At 44.4% G+C, this 19,713-nt stretch overlaps 1 protein-coding gene across 1 annotated transcript in view; it reads right to left on the bottom strand.

Moving 5' to 3' along the window:
* The window catches only part of PTPRN2 (protein tyrosine phosphatase receptor type N2), a 641,705-nt gene that overhangs the window by 103,279 nt on the left and 518,713 nt on the right, over positions 1-19,713 (bottom strand). Inside the window, exon 13 of the mRNA XM_035319523.1 lies at positions 1,358-1,570. Within this exon, the coding sequence (XP_035175414.1) occupies positions 1,358-1,570 (213 nt within the window). The remainder of the gene's footprint in view (positions 1-1,357; positions 1,571-19,713) is intronic.

Consider the following 19,713-nt stretch of genomic DNA (forward strand, 5'->3'; position numbering starts at 1 on the left):
CGGCCAACAAAACTAACCTGACAAACTGCTGGTTTATTTACACTTTGTCCTATAGGACACTCCATTTTATCCCTGGAAATGCCTTTGATGTCACTCTCCTGCTTTGGAATTCATTAAATTGAAAGGTTTAAAGGAGATTTGAAGATTAAAGTAGATTTTAAGATTTGAAGTAATTCAAAGATTTTTATTTTTATTTTTTTACAGCAAGAATTCCATTTAAACTGAAAAGCAAAACCATCCCTGAGGGTGCTAATTGTTATGGAAACATTTGTATTTACCATTCGTTACTAAAACCTCCCCGAATGCAGCCTATGGAAAGGCACAGAACACGCTCAATTTTGACCCAGAAGAGGTCCAGACAGACACAAACTTTGCAAGGAAATACGAGTTTCTTCCCGTATGACTCCCTGCTGCCAATTTGAATCCATCTGAGCCCCGGAATACCGAAAGGCCATAAGGTCTGATGCTGAGCAGGGCAAGAACGTAAACTAAAACTTGACAGAAAAGTGCCATTAGTGGAACCCTATCGGTGCAGCGCAGACAGGGATACTCCAGCAACGATGTTTACACATTCTTGAATTCTTTTTCTAGCCACACTCCAAATATTGTTGGGAAAGCAGAGTAGGGCTGCATGGCACAGGACCACAACACATGCACCGCCTCACCACCGCACACCCCAGACCAGTACCGGTACCTAAAGCAAACTTCAGGAAGCTGCTGCCTCTCTCTCCACCCCATACTTTTGAAACCGAAAGAGAAACCCTGAGGATCCTGATTTATTTCAGCAAATCTCAGCACAGTGCTCCCGCACTACTGGGGACACAGCTGCTACCATTGTTCTCCTGGAAACGGCCCCGCTTTACCTCCCCATCTATCAGCATTAGGTTTCATTTTATCTGAATAATGGCAGAAGGTGGCAACAGATCGGGTCAAAGGCTCTTTTCATATCAGACCCTGAAGAAGTCGATTACTCAAAAAGAGAGACATCTTCAGATAACCGTGCAATCCATTCCTCATAAACGGTAAAGATTTTTCGTTATTAATAGTGGCAGGGGTGACAGATTATGGATATTAATGTTATTTTTTCAGAGAATTCCAATGGCGAGAGCTTTTTTTTTTTTTTTTTTTTTTTTTCCATTTAATGTTTTTAATTAGCCACAAATTTACAGCAACCACCAGAATAGCCGAGATTAATCCCCGGCGGCAAGAAGCCGGTCCAGTGAATCTGCGGGGATATTCATGGGAGAAAGGGGAGGCTGGGGGGGGGGGGGAGCGTGGAAAACAAAACAAGCCCGCCCGAGAGAGGGGTCCGGGAAGGAGGAGGAGGAGGAAGAGGAGGAGGAAGGCTGCTGCTTACCTGATAAGCAGCGGTGGCGTCGGAGCCGGCGTCTGCCCCCAGGGCCGAGAGCTTCTCCTTGAGGCGGTGGTGGGCGCGGTGCCGGAGGCAGTAGACGACCCCCGAAGCCGCCAGGACCCCGGCGATGCAGGCGAGGGAGAGGAGGGTGAGGAGGAAGAACTTGGCGGACTCTGCCTCTTCCCCGCGCTGCGGGAGCGGCGGGACGTGGCTCTTCTGCAGGGGAGGAGAGAGAGGCAGCGCCTGAGTGGCGATGAGGGCGGAGGGGGGGTTCGGGGGGGGGGCGTCGGGGGAAGCCCCCGGCAGCGCCAACTTTCCGCCGGGGATGGAGCCGAGGGGACGGGCAGGGACAGCATCGCTTGTCCTTCCTCCCCCTTGTCCCCTCCCTTCCCCTCCCGCGGGATTTAAGCAGCGACAGGCGGGGGGGGGTTCGCGTTGGATGCGCGTAAAACCCGCAGCCCCGGGTCCCCCCCCCCCCCCAGCGGGGCAACGAGGGAAAATCACATTTTTTTTTTCCTAGAGTGAAAAATAAAACACGAAAACACACACACAATAAAAGAAGTAGGTGGCGGTCCTTCCTTTTGTCTGGTGTAGGAGGAAAAGGATTAAAAAAAAAGCCTGATAGTTCCAAACTCCTTCGGATTACTATTATTTTTTTTTTTCAGCAATAGGAGAGGATCCTTCTCGTGCATTTCACTTGTCTCCATGCGCTAAAAAGTTGTACGATAATTTCCCCTCATTAGCTTCATTATAAGCTATATTAGCAACAATTAAAAACGCAACATGAAAATGAAAAGACCAGGCGCGCAAATTGCAGCAAGACTCATTTGGCCCGCGTTCCCCCTCTCACAATTACCGGGGAAATGAATTGAAAAGCACGCCCCTGCCTCAGTCCTGGTTGCTACAAGATGAGAACAATTAGCAAACTCCTTTCCACCACCTCATTTCGCGTGGTAACAAAATGGATTTTTCCCCATGAATGCCTAGCCGGCCTATTCATTATCTCTCCTCTATTAGTAATTTTCTGCTCCGCATTCAGCTAGCCAGCTCTTAATTTCCTCCTGTCTTGCAGTGTACACAGTGGCTCTTATGTCAGGCCCGGTCCATTTTTATCTTGTAATCATAAAGGCCACCAAAGCAATTATCGCCGGTCTTGACTGTAAAAGCTTGTCATTAATTAGCCTCCTTGCCTTCAGTGCCGCGGATTAGCCGGGGCTGAGGCTGAGTTAATGGCAATGCGGGCTTCAAGCAGCCCTCCCGGCTTTCCTCGCAGCCCGAGCCCAGCGCAGGAGGGCGGCCACCTTCGGCAGCCCCCGGGGGGCGGGAGCGGGGCTCGACGGGGCGAGGCGAGGCTTTGCGCAGCCCCCCCCCTCCGCGCCCCCCAATCCAGGACCCGCCGCCTCTCCGCCCCCCTCCCCACCCCGTAACGGCCCCTCCTCCAAATCCCAACAGCCTCCAGGAGGATGGGGCTGTTTCCCCCCGGCCGTTCCCCAGACCCCATCGTCCCCGTCCCGGGGGGCTCCGGGGTGTTGGGGCACCTCCTTGTGTGTGCCCCCCCTTTCTACTATGACCGGCACCTGCCCCGGCCCCCCGGCCCCTGATAGGGAGCTCACAAACAGCCGGGGGGGGCACCACCGACGGCAGCAGCCGCCGCTTCGGCCTCGGGGGCCCGGGAAGGTGAAGGGGCGCCGCGCTTTTCCATTAGCATTTCGGTGAAAGGCCGCCGTCCCCTCGGGGCCAGGGGTCGCGATCTGCATCTCAATAGGCAGCCCCAGCAAAAAAAAAAAAAAAAAAAAAAAAAAAAAACCGGGGGGGGGCCCCCCCCCCCCCCCCCCCCCCCCCCCCCCGGGCCGCTCCATCCCCGCTCCCCGGAGCAGGGGGGACGAGGAGGAGGCTTTGGGGCACCGCTCGCGGTCCCCCCCTTCCTCTGCTTCCCCCCCACGGCGATTTTTAACGATTCTCCTTCCCCAGTCGCCGTGTGAAAGAGCCTCGCAAACGCCAAGGGGGGAAAGGGCTGCGCGAGGGAAACAATACGAAAGACGGGAGCAAAGTGCTGTCAAGCGCCCTGGGTAAACACGGGGGAGAGAAAGAGCGTGCTTCGCCTTCTCCTGCCGTAGTTATAGTGATCCGGGATGCTGCTCGCCACTCGGCCACGCATTTTTACCCCTCAGAGCCGGGCTGCGGGAGGCGGCTGGCCCCGGGACAAAGGCGCTGGACCCGTATGGCCCCAGCACCGCGCTGGAACCAGAAATTGGGGGAAGAGCTCGAAACCTGCCCGGGGGAGTGGGGGGGCGGGGGGGGGGGGGGGCGAAAGGGAGTGGCTGCAGAGGGGTCTTTAGCCCCGTTCACACAACGTCGGGAGGTTTTTTCCACGGGGAGCCCACGTAGCCGTGTCCCTAGTGCCGGGCATCGGGGTGCCGAAGCAGGAGAAGACTTGCAAAAATAAAAATTAATAATAATACTATATATATACATACATATATATATATATATATATAACATGTCTGGGGGATTGACCCTCCCCCGGGAAGGACCGGGAGCAGTAGCCTCCGCATCCCTGCCCCGTCGGGGGTTCGGCCGTGGGGCTCCCCGCCCTGCTCTCCGCTGCCGTCGCGGAGCGGAGGTTCCCCCTCTCCCCTCCCTGCCGCCGGGGGTCGGTGCTTAGGGTCACACACACACACGGGGATCGGGGCAGCCCTGCTCCCCGATCCCACTCCGCCGTCGGGTCCCACTCCGGCACCGGGCATGGGGCTGCAGCGACGCCCGCCTCCCGCCCTCGACGGGTCCCGGCAGAAGAAACGGCCCCCACTGCTCCCAGGTCAGCCCGATAAACCCGCTGCCTCCTCACCCGGCTTGTGTCCGACCAAGCATCAAAGTCTGAAAGGGGTAAAAACGAACCGAGGCGGTTCGCTGCAAGCTCCCTCCCTTCGTCCCTCCCTCCCCCTCCCAGGCAGGAGCAGAGATTTCCCCACCTCGCCTGATCCTCGGCTTCCTCCCTGCAATAAGGCCCCAGCCTGAAACGGAGCCCAGGGTTAATTAGAGGCGTCCTGTCAGACTTGACTCGAAATTGAAAGAAAAATGTTTAAATATTTATGAATTTGACATTTACAGTCGGATGTCTTTTAAGGCAGAACACCTCTCCCCGCGCTCGTCCAGGCTGCCATGGTGTGTGTGCCTGGGGTGGAAGGGGAACAATAGCTGTTGCATAACAAGAAAAACAAATCACTTTTTTTTTTTTTTTTTTTTTCTTCCCCCTAAGGCTTAACAAATAAATAGACCACATAAATTACACGCAATTAAATATTAAATCCAGCTCCATGTAGCTATGCGTTTTCTCAACTTTATGTAACAGCATATATTGACATCCCCCTGAAAGATTGCCTTTTTGGAAAAACGGGTAGCACCAGAGTCCCAGGGAAGGGAAAACACCGAATTCCTAATCGGGTGGCTTAGGAAGTGACTCTGAATACGCAGGCTTTGGAGATTCAGCTAGGCTTTGCTTCCTTTCATACAGCCCAGTCCACGCTGAAATGCTCGAAGGCAAAGCTTCACCCTGCCTCAGCCCAACATCACACCTACCACTTCCACCCAACAGTGCTTGCTAGAGCTACACCGCTCCTCTGAGGTTGTTCTGTTGTTGCTGTTGTTCAAGAGGGGAAAAAAAATGCATGGGATCTGATCTCACGGAGACTTTCCTGGTCCCTTGACAGAACGCGCTTGATGCACACCAAAAAGTGCATCAGTAAATAGAAGCAGCCGTGCCGCTGGAGCCACAAATCACTGCTCTAATCAAAGAGCAGCGTCCCGATCCACTGTGTCATCCCATGATGCAGCACAACAGCCGACATTTCAAACAAATTCCAGGCAAATGTCAGTAAATATTTAATGCACGCTTTCATGTAAGTAAGTTCTCACACCTATGTTGGAAAGTGTGGGGGAAACACTCTGTAAGAGCGGAGAGGAGCTCCCGTGCAGTGATGTGGAAGCTCACCTTCCAGATGCCTCAGCAGAATTACACTTTGTTATCTCATCTAGGACACAGGGCCTGACTTTGGTCCTTGCCGAAACAAAACTCTAACTGAAGTTGAGGTTTTATTCCACTTCGTAAATTTAAAAGGGTATCTCTGACTCAAAGCCCAGCTTGCCAGTTACTGCACCCAACCTTTCTTCCAGTTAGTAAAGGAAAAATCACTACGATTCATTTAGAAATAACCTGACGTTATATTTTTAGCAATTTTTGCATAGCTTGATTTTTACATTGATATTAGACACTTTAGTTTCTGAGCAATAATAAAAAAAATGGATTTCTTAGTAAACATGGGCAAAAAGGGGAACTTCAGAATATGATTTGTTTCAAAATATTAGAACGTTAAAAAAATCAAGAGGTGCTATTTTTAATTTGGAATTCACTATAGAATCTAATAAATGAGAGAAGTGAGGCGGAAATAATCATGTATTAATTCTGTGCATTACAAAATCTTTTCAGAAGCTATTATCAGAGCAAGAGGCATTGTGGTTTGGATTCAGGGTGGGAGAAATCCTTTGTGCAACTGAAAGCTATTGTTCCTCTGTGCAGATGAAATTGTACTTGCAAATCTGCCATTCAAGGAGGGAAAAAAGTGCCTAGGCAGAAGAAAAGAATTCTACAAGAAAATCATTATTCTTGAAAATAAACTTCAGTAAAATAAGTTTTAGTTCACCAGTTTTTTTTTTCCTAAAAGGACCTTTTGCTAAGTCTCGGCCACTGGTACTGAAAGGATGTGTGTGTTATTTCCTTAATACAGAAAACATGAAGAAAGGGATGTGTGTGGGTGTGTATGGATGTACATACAACATATATTCATATATACCCCTTTGTATAGGGCTGCTCACTGAAATAAATCTAAACTTAAATTCACTTCTAGCAAACCACTATGAGGTTACTGGGGATAGAGGTTGGGATGCACCGTGCTGCCTAAGTTTTGATAGGTTACTGGAAAACCCGAGAAACACTTTACATCAGGACAAACCTGGCTACCCCCATCTGTCCTCAGGAAGCCTACAGGCAGGATTTTCCTTCAGTAAAACAGGAACGCAAAAAGAAGGGAAAGGAAAGCAGCACCTCCCTCAGTCTTGGTCCCTGCTTCTCCTGCCTGCCTCGCACTCCCCCACAGGTCAGTGTGGGGCAGCAGGGCCTGGGGGTGCTCACCTTAAGAGCATACCGAGATTTTTAGGGTCAGCACCATGCACCCGAGCTGCATGGTTCAGGCTACTTGTTGGTGTTTTAAGGCATTATCTTTAGAGTTACTATGGGGTTTCTGGGGCTGCTGTTCTTTGCCTTCCTCTTCACCCCTGCCCGGAAAGCTCGCCTGATGCCAGGATCGCTTTCAGCAGATGTCAGTTTGTCACCTGAAATGAGGTCAATTTAAGACTTTTACTCAGGAGGGTGAAATCAGACGGGAACGTACTTTTTGCATCTTCCAGGGGTTGGGCAGATTAGACAAATCGACCAACACAAAAGGCAGATGGGTTTCTGGGGAACTGCAGCTTATTCAAATCACTGAGAAAGGTCACTGCAAGAGCCACAGATCTATTCATCTATAGGGGCACAATGATCTTTCCGCAACCTTCAACGCCACAAAGCACCCTGGAGCATCTCTATACCTTTTAGTAGGATTAATACCATGAACAATGACTGAATACAATCAGAATTCAGTGAGTTCAAAGATCCATTGCTCAATGGTAGATATTTTCCTCTGGCTTCCTAAAGGCAAGCAGAAGTGAAGTTTCTGTTTAGAGTTACAAGAAACGATAGCCATTGTCCTGAATCCCACTACAAGGTGATGCTGAAACACCAAAATATCCGAGAGCCCCAAAGAAGTTCGTGGCGTGGAAGGCATACGGTTACAAAAGAGGAAAATTAGAGAGCTTCAAGACTTTCCTGAGGATTGAGTTGGGATTTAGGCAAAGCAATGCATGAAAGCCTACAGCATCACTGAGGCACTGGGGATAATGCACGGCTCGGGGAACCGGACGGCCGCTTCCATGCCTGCGGAGGAGGTAGGTGAGATGGAGATGCCAGAGCGCGGCCCGTCCTGCCCGAAGCCATGCAGCGCCTCTGGGCTGGCAGCAAGAAGAGAAGAGACCACGGTGGAGAAACTTCCATTCCCAGCCCTAGGGGCTCAGCAGCGGTTATGGGAAAGCGAAGGAAGGGGAGCATCAGGAAGCAGATTTCCTCCTTGGCCCCGAAACATAAACAGAGGGACAGAGCAGGTCCAAGCCACAAAGTGTCAGAGCCCGAGCACCAAGAGGACGGCCAGTGAGAGCTGAGTGTAACCAAGCATCTTCAGCAAGATCAACCCAAGCTGCTGTGCTAGCGCTGACCTCATGCTGATGCTGAAGGCACATCCAGAATTTCGGGATTAGATAAAGCACCCTCAAAGCCCAGTGCCAGCGGGCGAACTGACCCTCGGAACCACGCTGGGAGAGTGGGAGGCTCCCCGCGGCTGTCCCGTCTCAGTGGGACCGGGCTGGGGCTCCGAAGGTGGCCTGCGAGCCCCCCCCTCTCCGGGCCTAGAGGGGGTCCGGGAGGGAAGGCAGCATCCCGGCTCCGCCGGGTGCCCCCTGTCCGCCCCTCGACAGTTCGACGCTCCCCACCCGGGCGCCGCTCGGCCGGGGGCAGCCGGGGCTTTGGGGTGCAGGAAGAGGCTGCGAGGGGGTCCGGGCGATGAGCGGGCTCCGCACCGCGGGCCCCCGACCCGATGCGACCCGACCCGACGGGGCGGACGACCGTTCCCCTTGCGTCCCCCCGTCCTTTCCCTCCTCCGGGCCCCCCCCCCCCCCCCCCCCCGCTCCCAAACCTCTCTCCCCCGCACCTCTCTCCACCCCCCCCAGCACCGCATTTACCTTGCTGCCATGGCGCTGCGACCCACGGCTCCTCCCTCGGAGGGCTCGGCGCACCTCAGCGGGCTCCAGCAATCCTCCTCCGGTGCCAAAACTTCCCCCTTTCCCCCCCCCCACCCCCTCCCCCTTCCCCCCCACGGCGGAGACAAAGGCGGCGGCAGGCACAGGCGCTCCCCGGGCGGTGGCGGGGGCCGGCCGGGGGGAACCGGCGGTCCCGGGCGGCCCCGGGGGGCGCGGGCGGAGGATGCCGGCGCGCCCCGGCTCTGCCCTCCTTATATCGGGCGGCTCGCAGCCCCTGCCGGCTGCCGCACATGGCCCATCCACCGGTTGCTATAGCGATGCCTCCCCTCCACATGTTGCTGGCAGCAATTGGCTAAGGAGGTCTGGGCTGTTCAGAAAGCCTTCGCCGGAGTGAGGCGATGAATGGACACGGGCTGTGTCACTCATTTGGAAAAGCTGCTTGGGGTTTCTGTTGTGGATGCGGGATTTTTTTTTTTTTTTTTTTACGTGTTGCCCCCCCCCCCCCCATCTATTTTTTTTTTTTTTTTGGGTGTCACTCTTGCAAGATGGAAGCGGGGCTAGAACAATGACGGAGGAGCCAAAAAATAAAAATAAAAAAATAAAATCAAAGAATCAAAGCAGGACAGCAAGGAAAACCCAAAGATCATTTGCATGACAATACAGAAAAAAAAAATCCCGCAACGTTTCTTCCTGCAAAGACTTTCCTACATTAAAAAATAATAAAATAATTTTAAAAATCACAGTGACGAGAAAAGGAGGTGCAAACTTTTCCCCCTCCCGCCCTGGTTCCCCAAAGAGCCCGCAGAAGGAGCGGGGAGAAATCACGGCAGGGACTCCGCGAGCGGGGCCGCGCTGTGCCCGGCGCTGCACACGCGGGGCCGCGCTCACGGCTCTTTCCGCGCAGGTGCCAGGGCAGCACCACCCCCCAGAAGGAAACCGACCCCCCTCCCCGGTCCTTCCCGTCCCCCCCGAACTGCAGCATGACGACGCCTCCAAACACGCTGCGGGGGCGCCCCCGAAGCATCCCCGGCTGCGGGAGCGGGACGAGGGAGAAGGAGTTGGTGGGCTTCTGGGTGCAGGGGACAAGTCGTTGGGAGGGCCCTTTAGCACTCTCCCATTCCATGAACCCCCCTCCTGCTTCCCTCTCCCCATTGTTTCCCCTTGCCACGACAGCTGGAGGTGGCCGGCAGGGCACAGCTGGCCCTACGCTGTCCGCGGGAGGGGGCTTCCTCTTCCCCTTCCCTTCCCCCTTTCCTTTCTCCTTCCCCTTCCCTTTCCCTTCTTTTTTCCCCAAGACCCCCAGATCGGGGGGCAGCATCTCCTGCACTCCTCACCCAGGCAAAACCCTTCTGAGCTGAGAGAGCCCCAAATTACCGGAGGATCTGGGGGGAAAGCTGCCACCCCCCAACCCGAGGTCCCCCCTTCCCATCGGGACACAGCCAGGGGGGCTTTGTACCTTCTTGGAGGCAGCTTCCCCGGTGACACTGCAGCAACCCCTAGGGTAGCTTTCCCTTTTCTCCCTTTTCTCCCTTTTCCATTTTTCCCCCCTTCCTGCCAGTGATCCTCCCCCTTGCGCCCCGGTGAGGACAAGGGGCCTGTCCTGAAAGCCACAGTGAGGCAGTCCCAAAGCATCCCCCCTGCCCCGGAGTGACACTTAAACCTAGAGGACAGCACGGAAAATGGCATCACCATTGGCTTTATGAGGTTGTTCTACCACACTCCAAGACTGAGGAGTTGTTGTGCCATAGGCTCACCCCTGAAAACCACACTCAGACCCTTCCCATTTCAGATTTAGTATGATGCTCTCTGCATCAGCAAAACACGAGTTTTGACAAGGTTTTGGGGTAGAACAGGTACTCCTGGTGCTCCTACCCAGCTTCTGCTCACAAAAATCCTTCAGCCTTTCCCGAGATTAATGCAAACTTGGCTTCTCCAAACATTTAATCAGCTCCATTTTCAGTGCACGGTACCAACTTATTACTTTGTCAGTCTGTCAGCCTGATAGCACTCCTTCCAACATCATCCTGCCCCGGGAAGAGACACAGCATACATAATTTGCTCACTAACCTGTTTTACTTAAGTTGAAAGATAAATGAACCCGCCAAGACATTTCATTAAAAGGACACGTGTGTTTGCATATTGATCCTTTTAATGAACTCTCTAAAACTGATAAATACTTCCATTAGCTTTGTAGTTTATATTTCTTATTTACAAATATTGCAATTATCATTTCCTGGCCAAATATTGCATCTTCCCAGAACTGTCTGGGGACAAACTGCTTGCACAGGAAATAGACTGGCTAAAAGACTCAAGAGACAGCAAAATACTACTTAAAATGCACTTTTTTTTTTTTTTTTTTTTTTTTTTTTCCAAACAGTGAAATTTTGAGGAATTTCAAGTGAGATTTAAAATACTTTTCATTTCCATGTACTTTTCATTACTGTCATCACTTGCTAAATACAACCTTTGAAAGGATGGCAAATATATTTGAGAGTTAAATCACAGGGAAGAAATTATTTTAACAGATTAGTTAATGTGCTATTCATTAAAACCTAGGATGTGTTGCCAGTTAGAAATAATTTTGAATATTTTACTAATTTAAAACTTCTAAAATGTTTTTTAAAGTCCTCATAAAACTGCTACTCACAGCCCTCATTTGTGAATCAGCTTACTGGTACTTGATAACAACTCATTTCCCATTGAATAACATACATTTAGGCGATCTAAATACATCTTTTCATATGATTTAATGCATTTGTAAATGGGAAAACAAAAACACTGATATCAGCACTGTTTCAGTAAAGAATTTCTAGAAATTTTCATGCATTTTTTAAAAAAATACTTGAAATCAAAACTAAAAACGACTTTGAGACACTTTGTCTGTTTTCAGCACATCTAAATTACAAGTATTTTGAAGATTCACAGCAACATTCATCCAAAATAAAGAGCTGCATTTGAACTATGCCTAAACTCAAATTTCTCTAGATCTTACTATTTCAATGGGAATGATTCGGCAACATAATTCCTGTTTGCACAGAACAAACCTCTTGTCTGAGAACCAACAATGTTTGTTTGGACTCCCTAAAAATCTGTCCTTCATAATTGGATACTAAAAACCACTCTGACCTTTTTGCCTTGATTTCTCACTAATTTTCTGTTAGAAATCTGCCTGCAATTCTTTATTTTCAGTTACTTTTTTTCTGCAAATGCATACACAATGTACAGCATGAAATAGATTTTCACTTTTAAGGGATGCATGATAAAGCTAAAATGCTATTTAATCAGATTTGTTGTTTTGTTATTTTCTTGTTGTTTTATCTAGTTTTATCTAACATCCCTTACAGCCTTGCTATTTAGATACAAATCCAAGAATGTTGCAGAGGATTTTCCAAAGATTTTTCTGTCTGCAAGGATCTTAAAATCAAAGTTGAATTTCTTTTACTCTTATGAAGAAAAATATTTTCCAAATATTCACTTCCTATACACAGGTTTTTTAATTACCTTAACTTTGGGAACCCATGTATTAAGAAAGAGAGATAGCTCCTGTGCCAAGGAAACACCACACCTTTCTTATAAACAAAACAAACATCTAGGACCACATTTTGAAAATGGACTTAGTATTCTAACCTCTAAACTTCACTGAGTTTTCTGTCTTATCTTCTCATGCTCATCTATGAAGATCAACACCAGACACTTTCTACTTTCAAGCAAATTCTAGAGCTCTTAGCTTTATTAAGAAAATGATTTCATTCTGGCTAAGATTTGAATCTAATTAATGTCTTGCACTTTTAAAATGATCAACTAAATTTAAGCTGCAAACTATTCTTCAGAGACAGCTTAAAATATTAATTACATAAAGAGTGCATTTTCCATTTATTTTAAATTACATTAATACAGTTTCAATAACTAAAATAGTTATATGCTTCATCAAATCAAACAAACTTGAATGCACATTTTTCTATTGATCATTTCTCCGTTCATACTGGCCCTTTGGACTTTTATTTTTAAACAGGAAAGTGAAGCAGAAATGTTTTGGGGTTCCTGATAGTGAAATGAGGTCCAGCTTGCTAGGAAGGTCAGCTCAGCCCTTTAGTTATTTGATAAAACCATATAGAAGTGTCAATCTAATAAGGTATTGCTTGTAGAGATAATCATTGATTAAAAATAAAAATAAAAATGGATACATTTATAGACATTTTTAAACAGACTAAGATTTTCTTTTACTACACTTTTCCAAGTTAAGAAAAAAATAATAAAATAGATCCTCATGATCCACTTGCCTGCTATGGATAGTGATCCACAGACAAAATATCACAAAACAAGTAGATGAAATGAGTTTTGAATTTTCAATTAAATTAAAATTGACATGTTTTAGATTTGCAGGTGAACCTCCTTCTCTAGATAAACCACAGGACAAGATGGAGGCAGTCTTGTTAGTAGCTACATCCAAAAAAATGAAAAATAAAAGTGTCATTCTACTTAATTCAGTAATAATTCTATCCTTCAAATATTTGAGCAGCAGCAGCAGCTGAAGGAAAACTAAATATTGGAGAAAAAGTTTCAAAATACCTGGGGAGTTAGAGCAGGTGTTTTGAAACATGTCCTTTATCTATTTCAGAACAGTCTGTGTCCCTTTGTAATTCAGGGCCCAATCCTGCCAAACCTAGTCTGAGAGCTTCTTTATAAATCAACAGTACTAATGAGAATAGCAACTGGAACACAATAGTAAATGGTTTTGGGGTCAGGCTTTGTGTAAATCGATATTTCACCAAAATGCATGCAATACTGAAACCCTAATTGCATTATGATTAGGTTTATATTCAGAGAATATAAAAATATTAATTGAAGTTTTAACATGAGAGATTAAATACTGTTATTATGAAAGCCTGATTAAGAAGCTTCTATAAAAATGCCAACTCAAAACCTGTTTAACAGTAAAACATTATGAGAAATGCATGATTTTATACAGGAATCTTGTTGTAACTAAACGTGGCAGTCATTGAAATGCTGAACCTTACTCATCAGCACTGTACATGCCAAGAATTTAGAGAACTGTTAGGTATCATTTTTTTTCTGCTGTAACATAAGCAGATTAGTTTTGTTAAAGTGATATTTTAATATTGTAGTCAAAAGGATATTTATTTTCTCTTTCCTGAGATGAAAAAAAAAAAAAAACTAGCACCTTTTACATGAGAAAAAGTGTTTTCAGAATAGTAGCCGTTGCTGCAAATCCATATGAGATCTGAAATCAAGACGTGTTTTTTTCAGCCTTTGACACAAATATTGCTCTATCTTATCTTCTAATACTGATGGCCTCAGGACAAACACAGATTATGTTAGAAAATTGTTCTTCATTATATTGATCGAAAATCACCTCCAACCTGCCTGAATCTGATGTTAGAACATTTTTATTAGTTTTAAATTGTTTGCATTATAAATTTAAAATAACTAAATGCTTTTATAAATAGTTTAAAGTTCTAAAGCAGATGTTTTTCGAAGTTTTGATGTTTCATATACTCCAAATGAGTTCCTTTTTGCACTGACCTTCCCTTTCTGCATGCAGAAAAAGACCATATTTGTAGAAAACGCTGCAATATCTTTCATGAGAATGCATTCAGAAAGCATTTTAATTGGTATATGAAGTTGTTTTAATGATTGTCAGATTTAATGAGCACTGTTAGACCAACTCCAGTTTATGCACCAGTAGGTATGCCACTGAATTTAAGATTTCTGCTTGGTGTTACCATTGTTTTAGGGTCCTTTAACAGGGTCTTTCTGTTATACTGGTCCTGGGCTTTAACTGTTAATTTGGCAAAGGTGCTAGAGACCCAGTAAAATCCTCCATATACTTGTACTACGACTAATGAAGTCATCGTGTCGTTCCCCACCCCACACCCCCAGTTCCATATTTTAGAATCCAACTTATTTCCAGATTTTTTTTTTTTTTTTCTCCTCCTGATGAAGCAAATGACAAAATGCCCCCTGATTTCAATTGGTGTACTGGCCCTTGGGCAGTACAGCAAGCAGGCATGTGCTGTGTCATTTTTCATATAAGTACGCTCCTGAAAGTACAAAAACTTACCAAAAAGAGAAAGTACCTGACACATGTAGAAAGGGAGACAGACTGGATAACTTTCAGAAAGGCCCTTTTCTTCTCTGAGTCACACAAGCATTGAGGAGCATTGAAACATTTTCACCTTTTCTGGCTATAGGAATGGAAAAATGACTACATTGGTTTATGCAACCACAAGCTATAAACCTAGATAAATAATCACGTGTGGCAGCACGCTAAAATAAATACATCACACAGTCATTTAAAAAATATGTGCTTTAAATGTATGCCTTCAGATTACATATGGAGTCATGGTTAAAAAGATGGTTAAAAAAGTACTTATTTTATGTTTTGCATTTTGTGTTTTGCATGTAATGAGGCATACACATACACATTTATTAGAATTTTTCAATTAATTTCAAAACAAAGTTCTATAGCTCTAAAATCCCAGTTAAACCAGTAAGACTTTAGATCACTGCTTTACTGATTCAGGCATGTCAATGCAAACTAAAAGCATCTGTGCTCCCCAGGCTTTCACCTATACTCAGTCACTTGGTGTTTGAAGTGATTAGCACTGAAGGCTTCTTGTATTAAATGGAAGAAGAGCAACAGTGCTGATTTACACAACCAAGAGCTTTTACCCTTTAAAAGTGGTTTTAGAAGAGGCACTGAGAGCTACGTCCACATGCCTGTCACTGGATTCCTGTAACTTCATCAGGAGTTTCCAAAGGGCAAAGAACACATGGATCATGCCAGAGCTTGGTAAGACATGCACTGACAAGCCTCTCATGCAAAGCTAATTACACAGGGAAAGTCAGAGCTTCTGAAAAGATCTTCTGTTTATCACTTTCCTGCATAATACCTGCCCTAATAGATAAGGCATATACAATAATAATTGAAGAAATTAAAGACTGAGCATGAACTTTCTTTTTAAACTTAGTATTTGAAATAGAATCAGCTGTAGTTCTCCTATTTACTACTATAAGATTATATGACAGGAATATAAGAAATTTTCTCATTTATGTTCTTGCTGTAGGCTTGTAGCTGGGTGGTTGATGATACTTCAGTTGACTTCACTGGGAACAACATGCACTGGGTGATGGATTTCTCAGGCTTTTGAAAGAAAAGATAATCTTTACTCATCCCTCCTTTTTGTTACCCTTTCTATATGTGATTACTTTGTTCAAAAATCTTTCGAACAAATCTCAAAGATTCCTCTTAAATCAATATAAAATTCTAAATTGTCAGTAATATTAATGTTACAACCTTTTCAAATGCAGAGTTCAGGAAAATGTAGGGGTTCTTGCATGATCTCAAACTACATACGGAATTTAGTTTCCACAATATTCAGCAGCTATTCTCCACATAGCTGCTCCTAAGCTTTATGTATTACATTTCTGTGAGAATTCAGAGGAATTAATGAAACAGTACATATGGAAAACCTTCCTCTGGATGTCCTTCCAGCCTCCTTGATCCAGTTCTCTGTGCTCCTGTGGAGATCTCAGGGTGGACTTTAAATACACCCAGGAAAGAGCTGCAGATTTGGTGCCTGGATCAAACATTCTTTGAATGAAAGCATAAATCTACACCAAGCACCACAAAGCCTGGAAACGCAGGCCACAACTGAAGCTTAGACTTTCTCATACTACTTAGCACTGCTTATGGGACAAAAGTACATTAGGGCTTGATTTCACAGTAGAAAGGAAGTTGAATCTTACAGTATTTCATTGCTTAAAATGTAAATTTACTAAAATTTTTAAATATTATAACCGTATGGTTAATAGAAACATTCTACAGTACAGCTCTTTGAGCAAATGAAGAAGATACCGTAGAGAAAAGGACAGGCAAAGGCATTCTTTAGGGTCTTAAGTCATTCTCTTTAATTCACTATGTTTAATAATGTTGTTCCTTTAGCTAAGTTAAGTCTTGGGAATGATTAGCCTGTCTTCTATTTCACTAAGCCAAATATTTGACCCTGCATTGGTGGGGACTACTTGTATGCCCACATCCTTGTTGTAAGCCTGCTAACCATGTTCCCTGTTGTATGCCTGTTCTTTTCACCCTGTTTTCTTGCTTTCCGACACCCAAGTCAAGTCCCAGAAGCACAGAAAACCCTTTAGAACCCTAGTTAAGGGCTTAACTGAGGAGCAGTCAGTCCTTTGGCGTTCTGCTGGCCCAAAAGGGCCCATAACAAATAAAATTTCTTCTCATTTACGTTAAATATAGTCATTACTCTACTGTTGATCGCTATTAAAAATCAACTGAAACAAATACCGTCTTTTTAGAAAAGTTACCATAGAAACAACACCAGAGAATTCCCTTTAAAAATGTCAAGATTTCCCTCACATTTAAATATGAACTCTCAGGCATTACTCATGCACCATTAAAAATTGCAACATATCCAGTGAGTCATTAGTTTAAAAATATATACATAAATACACACTCTTTCAAAGATAGAGATGTTTTTGTCTCAGTAAATATGTATTACATGACCCAACTTTTGATTTTATCTTGTTCCATTTTGCATCCCTAGAGAAAACTTGAACACTGTCATCCCTCATTCAGACACCTGATTGAGGAAGGAGAGGACAAAAATCAAGAATGACAAAATGCACAGAATATGAGAAACACCAGCAAAAGCTAGTCAGAGAGAAAGAATAATTTTGAATAGATATGTACTCAGAGGTCAACAAGATGAATGGAAAGAAAAATGTCTGAAATGAGACAGTGCAGACTATCTCCACAAACAGAGAGAATTTCAATGCGGTGTCTTGAAATAAGGAAATTTCAAATTGAGAAATTTCCTAATTTAAGCTAATCGAGACTATGCTACTCATTTTCTGTCCTATAGCAGATAATTTCATTTTCTTTGTGCCAATCTGTAGTATAACATTAATCTTACATACTTTTCTACTCCATCATTTGACTATGGGGTCACTGGCAAACTCTCACAGATTTTGATGAAGTAGAAGAATGTCTACCTACATAAGACGCTGATCATACGGAAGTGGAAGGAAATGTGCCAGTCAAAATGTAAGGTGTTCCACAGGTAATAATAATGCAAATGTAAAGAAAATTCAGAATTGGTCACAAAGAAAACTGATAAATATTTTATTCATAAACTCTTGCATATTTAGAGAAGATAATAATATAAGGCATTGTGTCTTTCCTTTGCATTACTGGCTCTGCTGTAGATAAATAGCATAGCTGAATGGAACCAGATTAATGATAATAAAGATAGTTTTCTCATTTTCTTTGTGGTAGAGTCAACCTGAAAATGAGGAAAAACAACAAAATTGAACTAATTTTTGTTCTGCAGGCTTTTATAGAAATGTTTCATTTCTTTCACTTTCTTAATGCAAGAATTCTTCAGAAGTTTGCTTCTGAATTTTTAGTAGTAGTAGTCTTCCCATTCCTACTTTGTCCTTTTTTTTTTTTTTTTTTTTTTTTTTTCCTGTTTCCCCCATTTTACTTCCTGCTTATTGTTTGCTCAGAGAGAGAAGTAAACTCTGAAGGCCAGGCACTTTAAAAAATGGCAAGCAAAATTAATTGTTTTTCTTCCAATAATCCAGTCCAAATAGCTATTGGAATTATCAAAGGTACTTTAACCTTTTCCCACATTAAAGAGAAATCTGAAATGAAGTATTTTATTGCAATTTAAGCTAATTTTTAACTTACATAATCATCTTACTATTATAGTTACAATATATCTTTTGTTCTTTGCTGTCAGAATTGTCTCTTTTGTTCCCACCTCAACTGTAGGACATGGACAAAGAAGAATAAACCCGAGGAATGAATCTGAGATTGAGTGAAGATAAGGAGAGGTGTGGTATCAGGAAGGCTGAAGATACCAACAGAAAAAACATGTTTTGGAAGTGGCAACACATTTTAAATTAAGTTTTAGATTTTGATTATATATTTATTTGATTATATATTCTGCCAATCAGAAAGATAAGCATTTGTAACATCCTTCTTCCTCAAACCAGGAAGGGCCATGCACAGTACAGCTGTAGCTGAGTAATTTTTGATATTGTGCTTCTGATCTAATTTTTACCATTTCTAAGAGGAAAGAACACATTTGGGCAATATTTCGGTATCATTTTTTCACTAGCACTTCACATCACTGGTGTCATGAAGAGTTGCATTCCTACGTTTAGCCCAGGTTTTGCCTCAGCCACACCAATCCAAGGCTTTGCTCCATAGACATCTCGCAAGAGGCAGAAGGGTACAGCTCCCAACAAGGATAGGTTGAGATATGATACACAGGCCAATCTTGGCAAGTTTTCAGTTGGAAACCAATTTTAAATCTTTAATAATTATGTTTATATTCAGTGCCATACAAGAAGTTTCACACAGAAATATATTACTTTGCTTTAAAATGCAGGTGTTCAACTTTGTCTGGATCAGCAAAATACAGTTAGTTGTTCAGGGACTTAATGCCATAAAATCACGTGGTCCTCGTGAGAGCCAGATCTTGAATTTCAGTATCAAAGTTCTGGTGATTAACATGTTGAAATCACCCTGACAGAGAGCTTCCTGCTGACCACACATGTGAGCATGGACTATTTTTAGGTGAAGTGTGAGACCTGCTAAAGGGAGGTGCTGGTTTCTTCAACAGACCTCCTCACCTTGTTTCTTCAGCAGGAGGTATTAACTTCTCTTTCTTTGGGAGAGTTTCTCCATGTTCACCTCTTTTTTTTTCATCTGCCTTTAGACAGGAGAAAAAAATGCAAAGAGGGACCAACACAAAGACCTGAGGTTCAGCCCCGAAACCCTGAGTTTTCCTGTAGCTTTGCCATGTATGAATAACACAGCTTGACAAAATTCTCTGTGCCACTTCTCTGGTCTTCTCTCCAAAACACAAGTTGCTGGAGCTGCGACAGTTTACACTAGGGAAGATCTGTCCTCATCTATTTTTATTCACATGGATGAATCACACTTCCATACACCACAGATAGAAATAAAGCAGTAGTCCACCTCAAAGCTTTAAACTGCTTAGGGCTTAATTAAGAGTATGATAGAATAAATATGAAATTTAAGATGCAATCAATGGGTAAATTACTGTAGACACAAGCTCATGTGACTGCTGTATACCTCAATCTGTTAGTTTCATGCAGAACAAATTTCCCACTCATTTTTCCCCCTAGACATAACATAGAGTAGCATAATAACTATGATTAACATTATATGAAAATTAAACAATTTTGAAATTGCAGGGTTTGGAAATATGACTATCATATGTATGACAAAGAAAAACGATACCTTTCTATATCAGTTTCTCTTGTAGTTGGATGAGGGTTGGATCTTGGCCCACTAGAATTGCTTTGTGATACTCTGCATTTCTAAAGTAACTGCAGGGCTGGCTTAGGCAGGTCTCTGAGCATCCTCCTGGACTAAAGAGGCA

Source organism: Oxyura jamaicensis, chromosome 2, assembly GCF_011077185.1.
Source record: "Oxyura jamaicensis isolate SHBP4307 breed ruddy duck chromosome 2, BPBGC_Ojam_1.0, whole genome shotgun sequence".
Lineage (NCBI taxonomy): Eukaryota > Metazoa > Chordata > Aves > Anseriformes > Anatidae > Oxyura > Oxyura jamaicensis.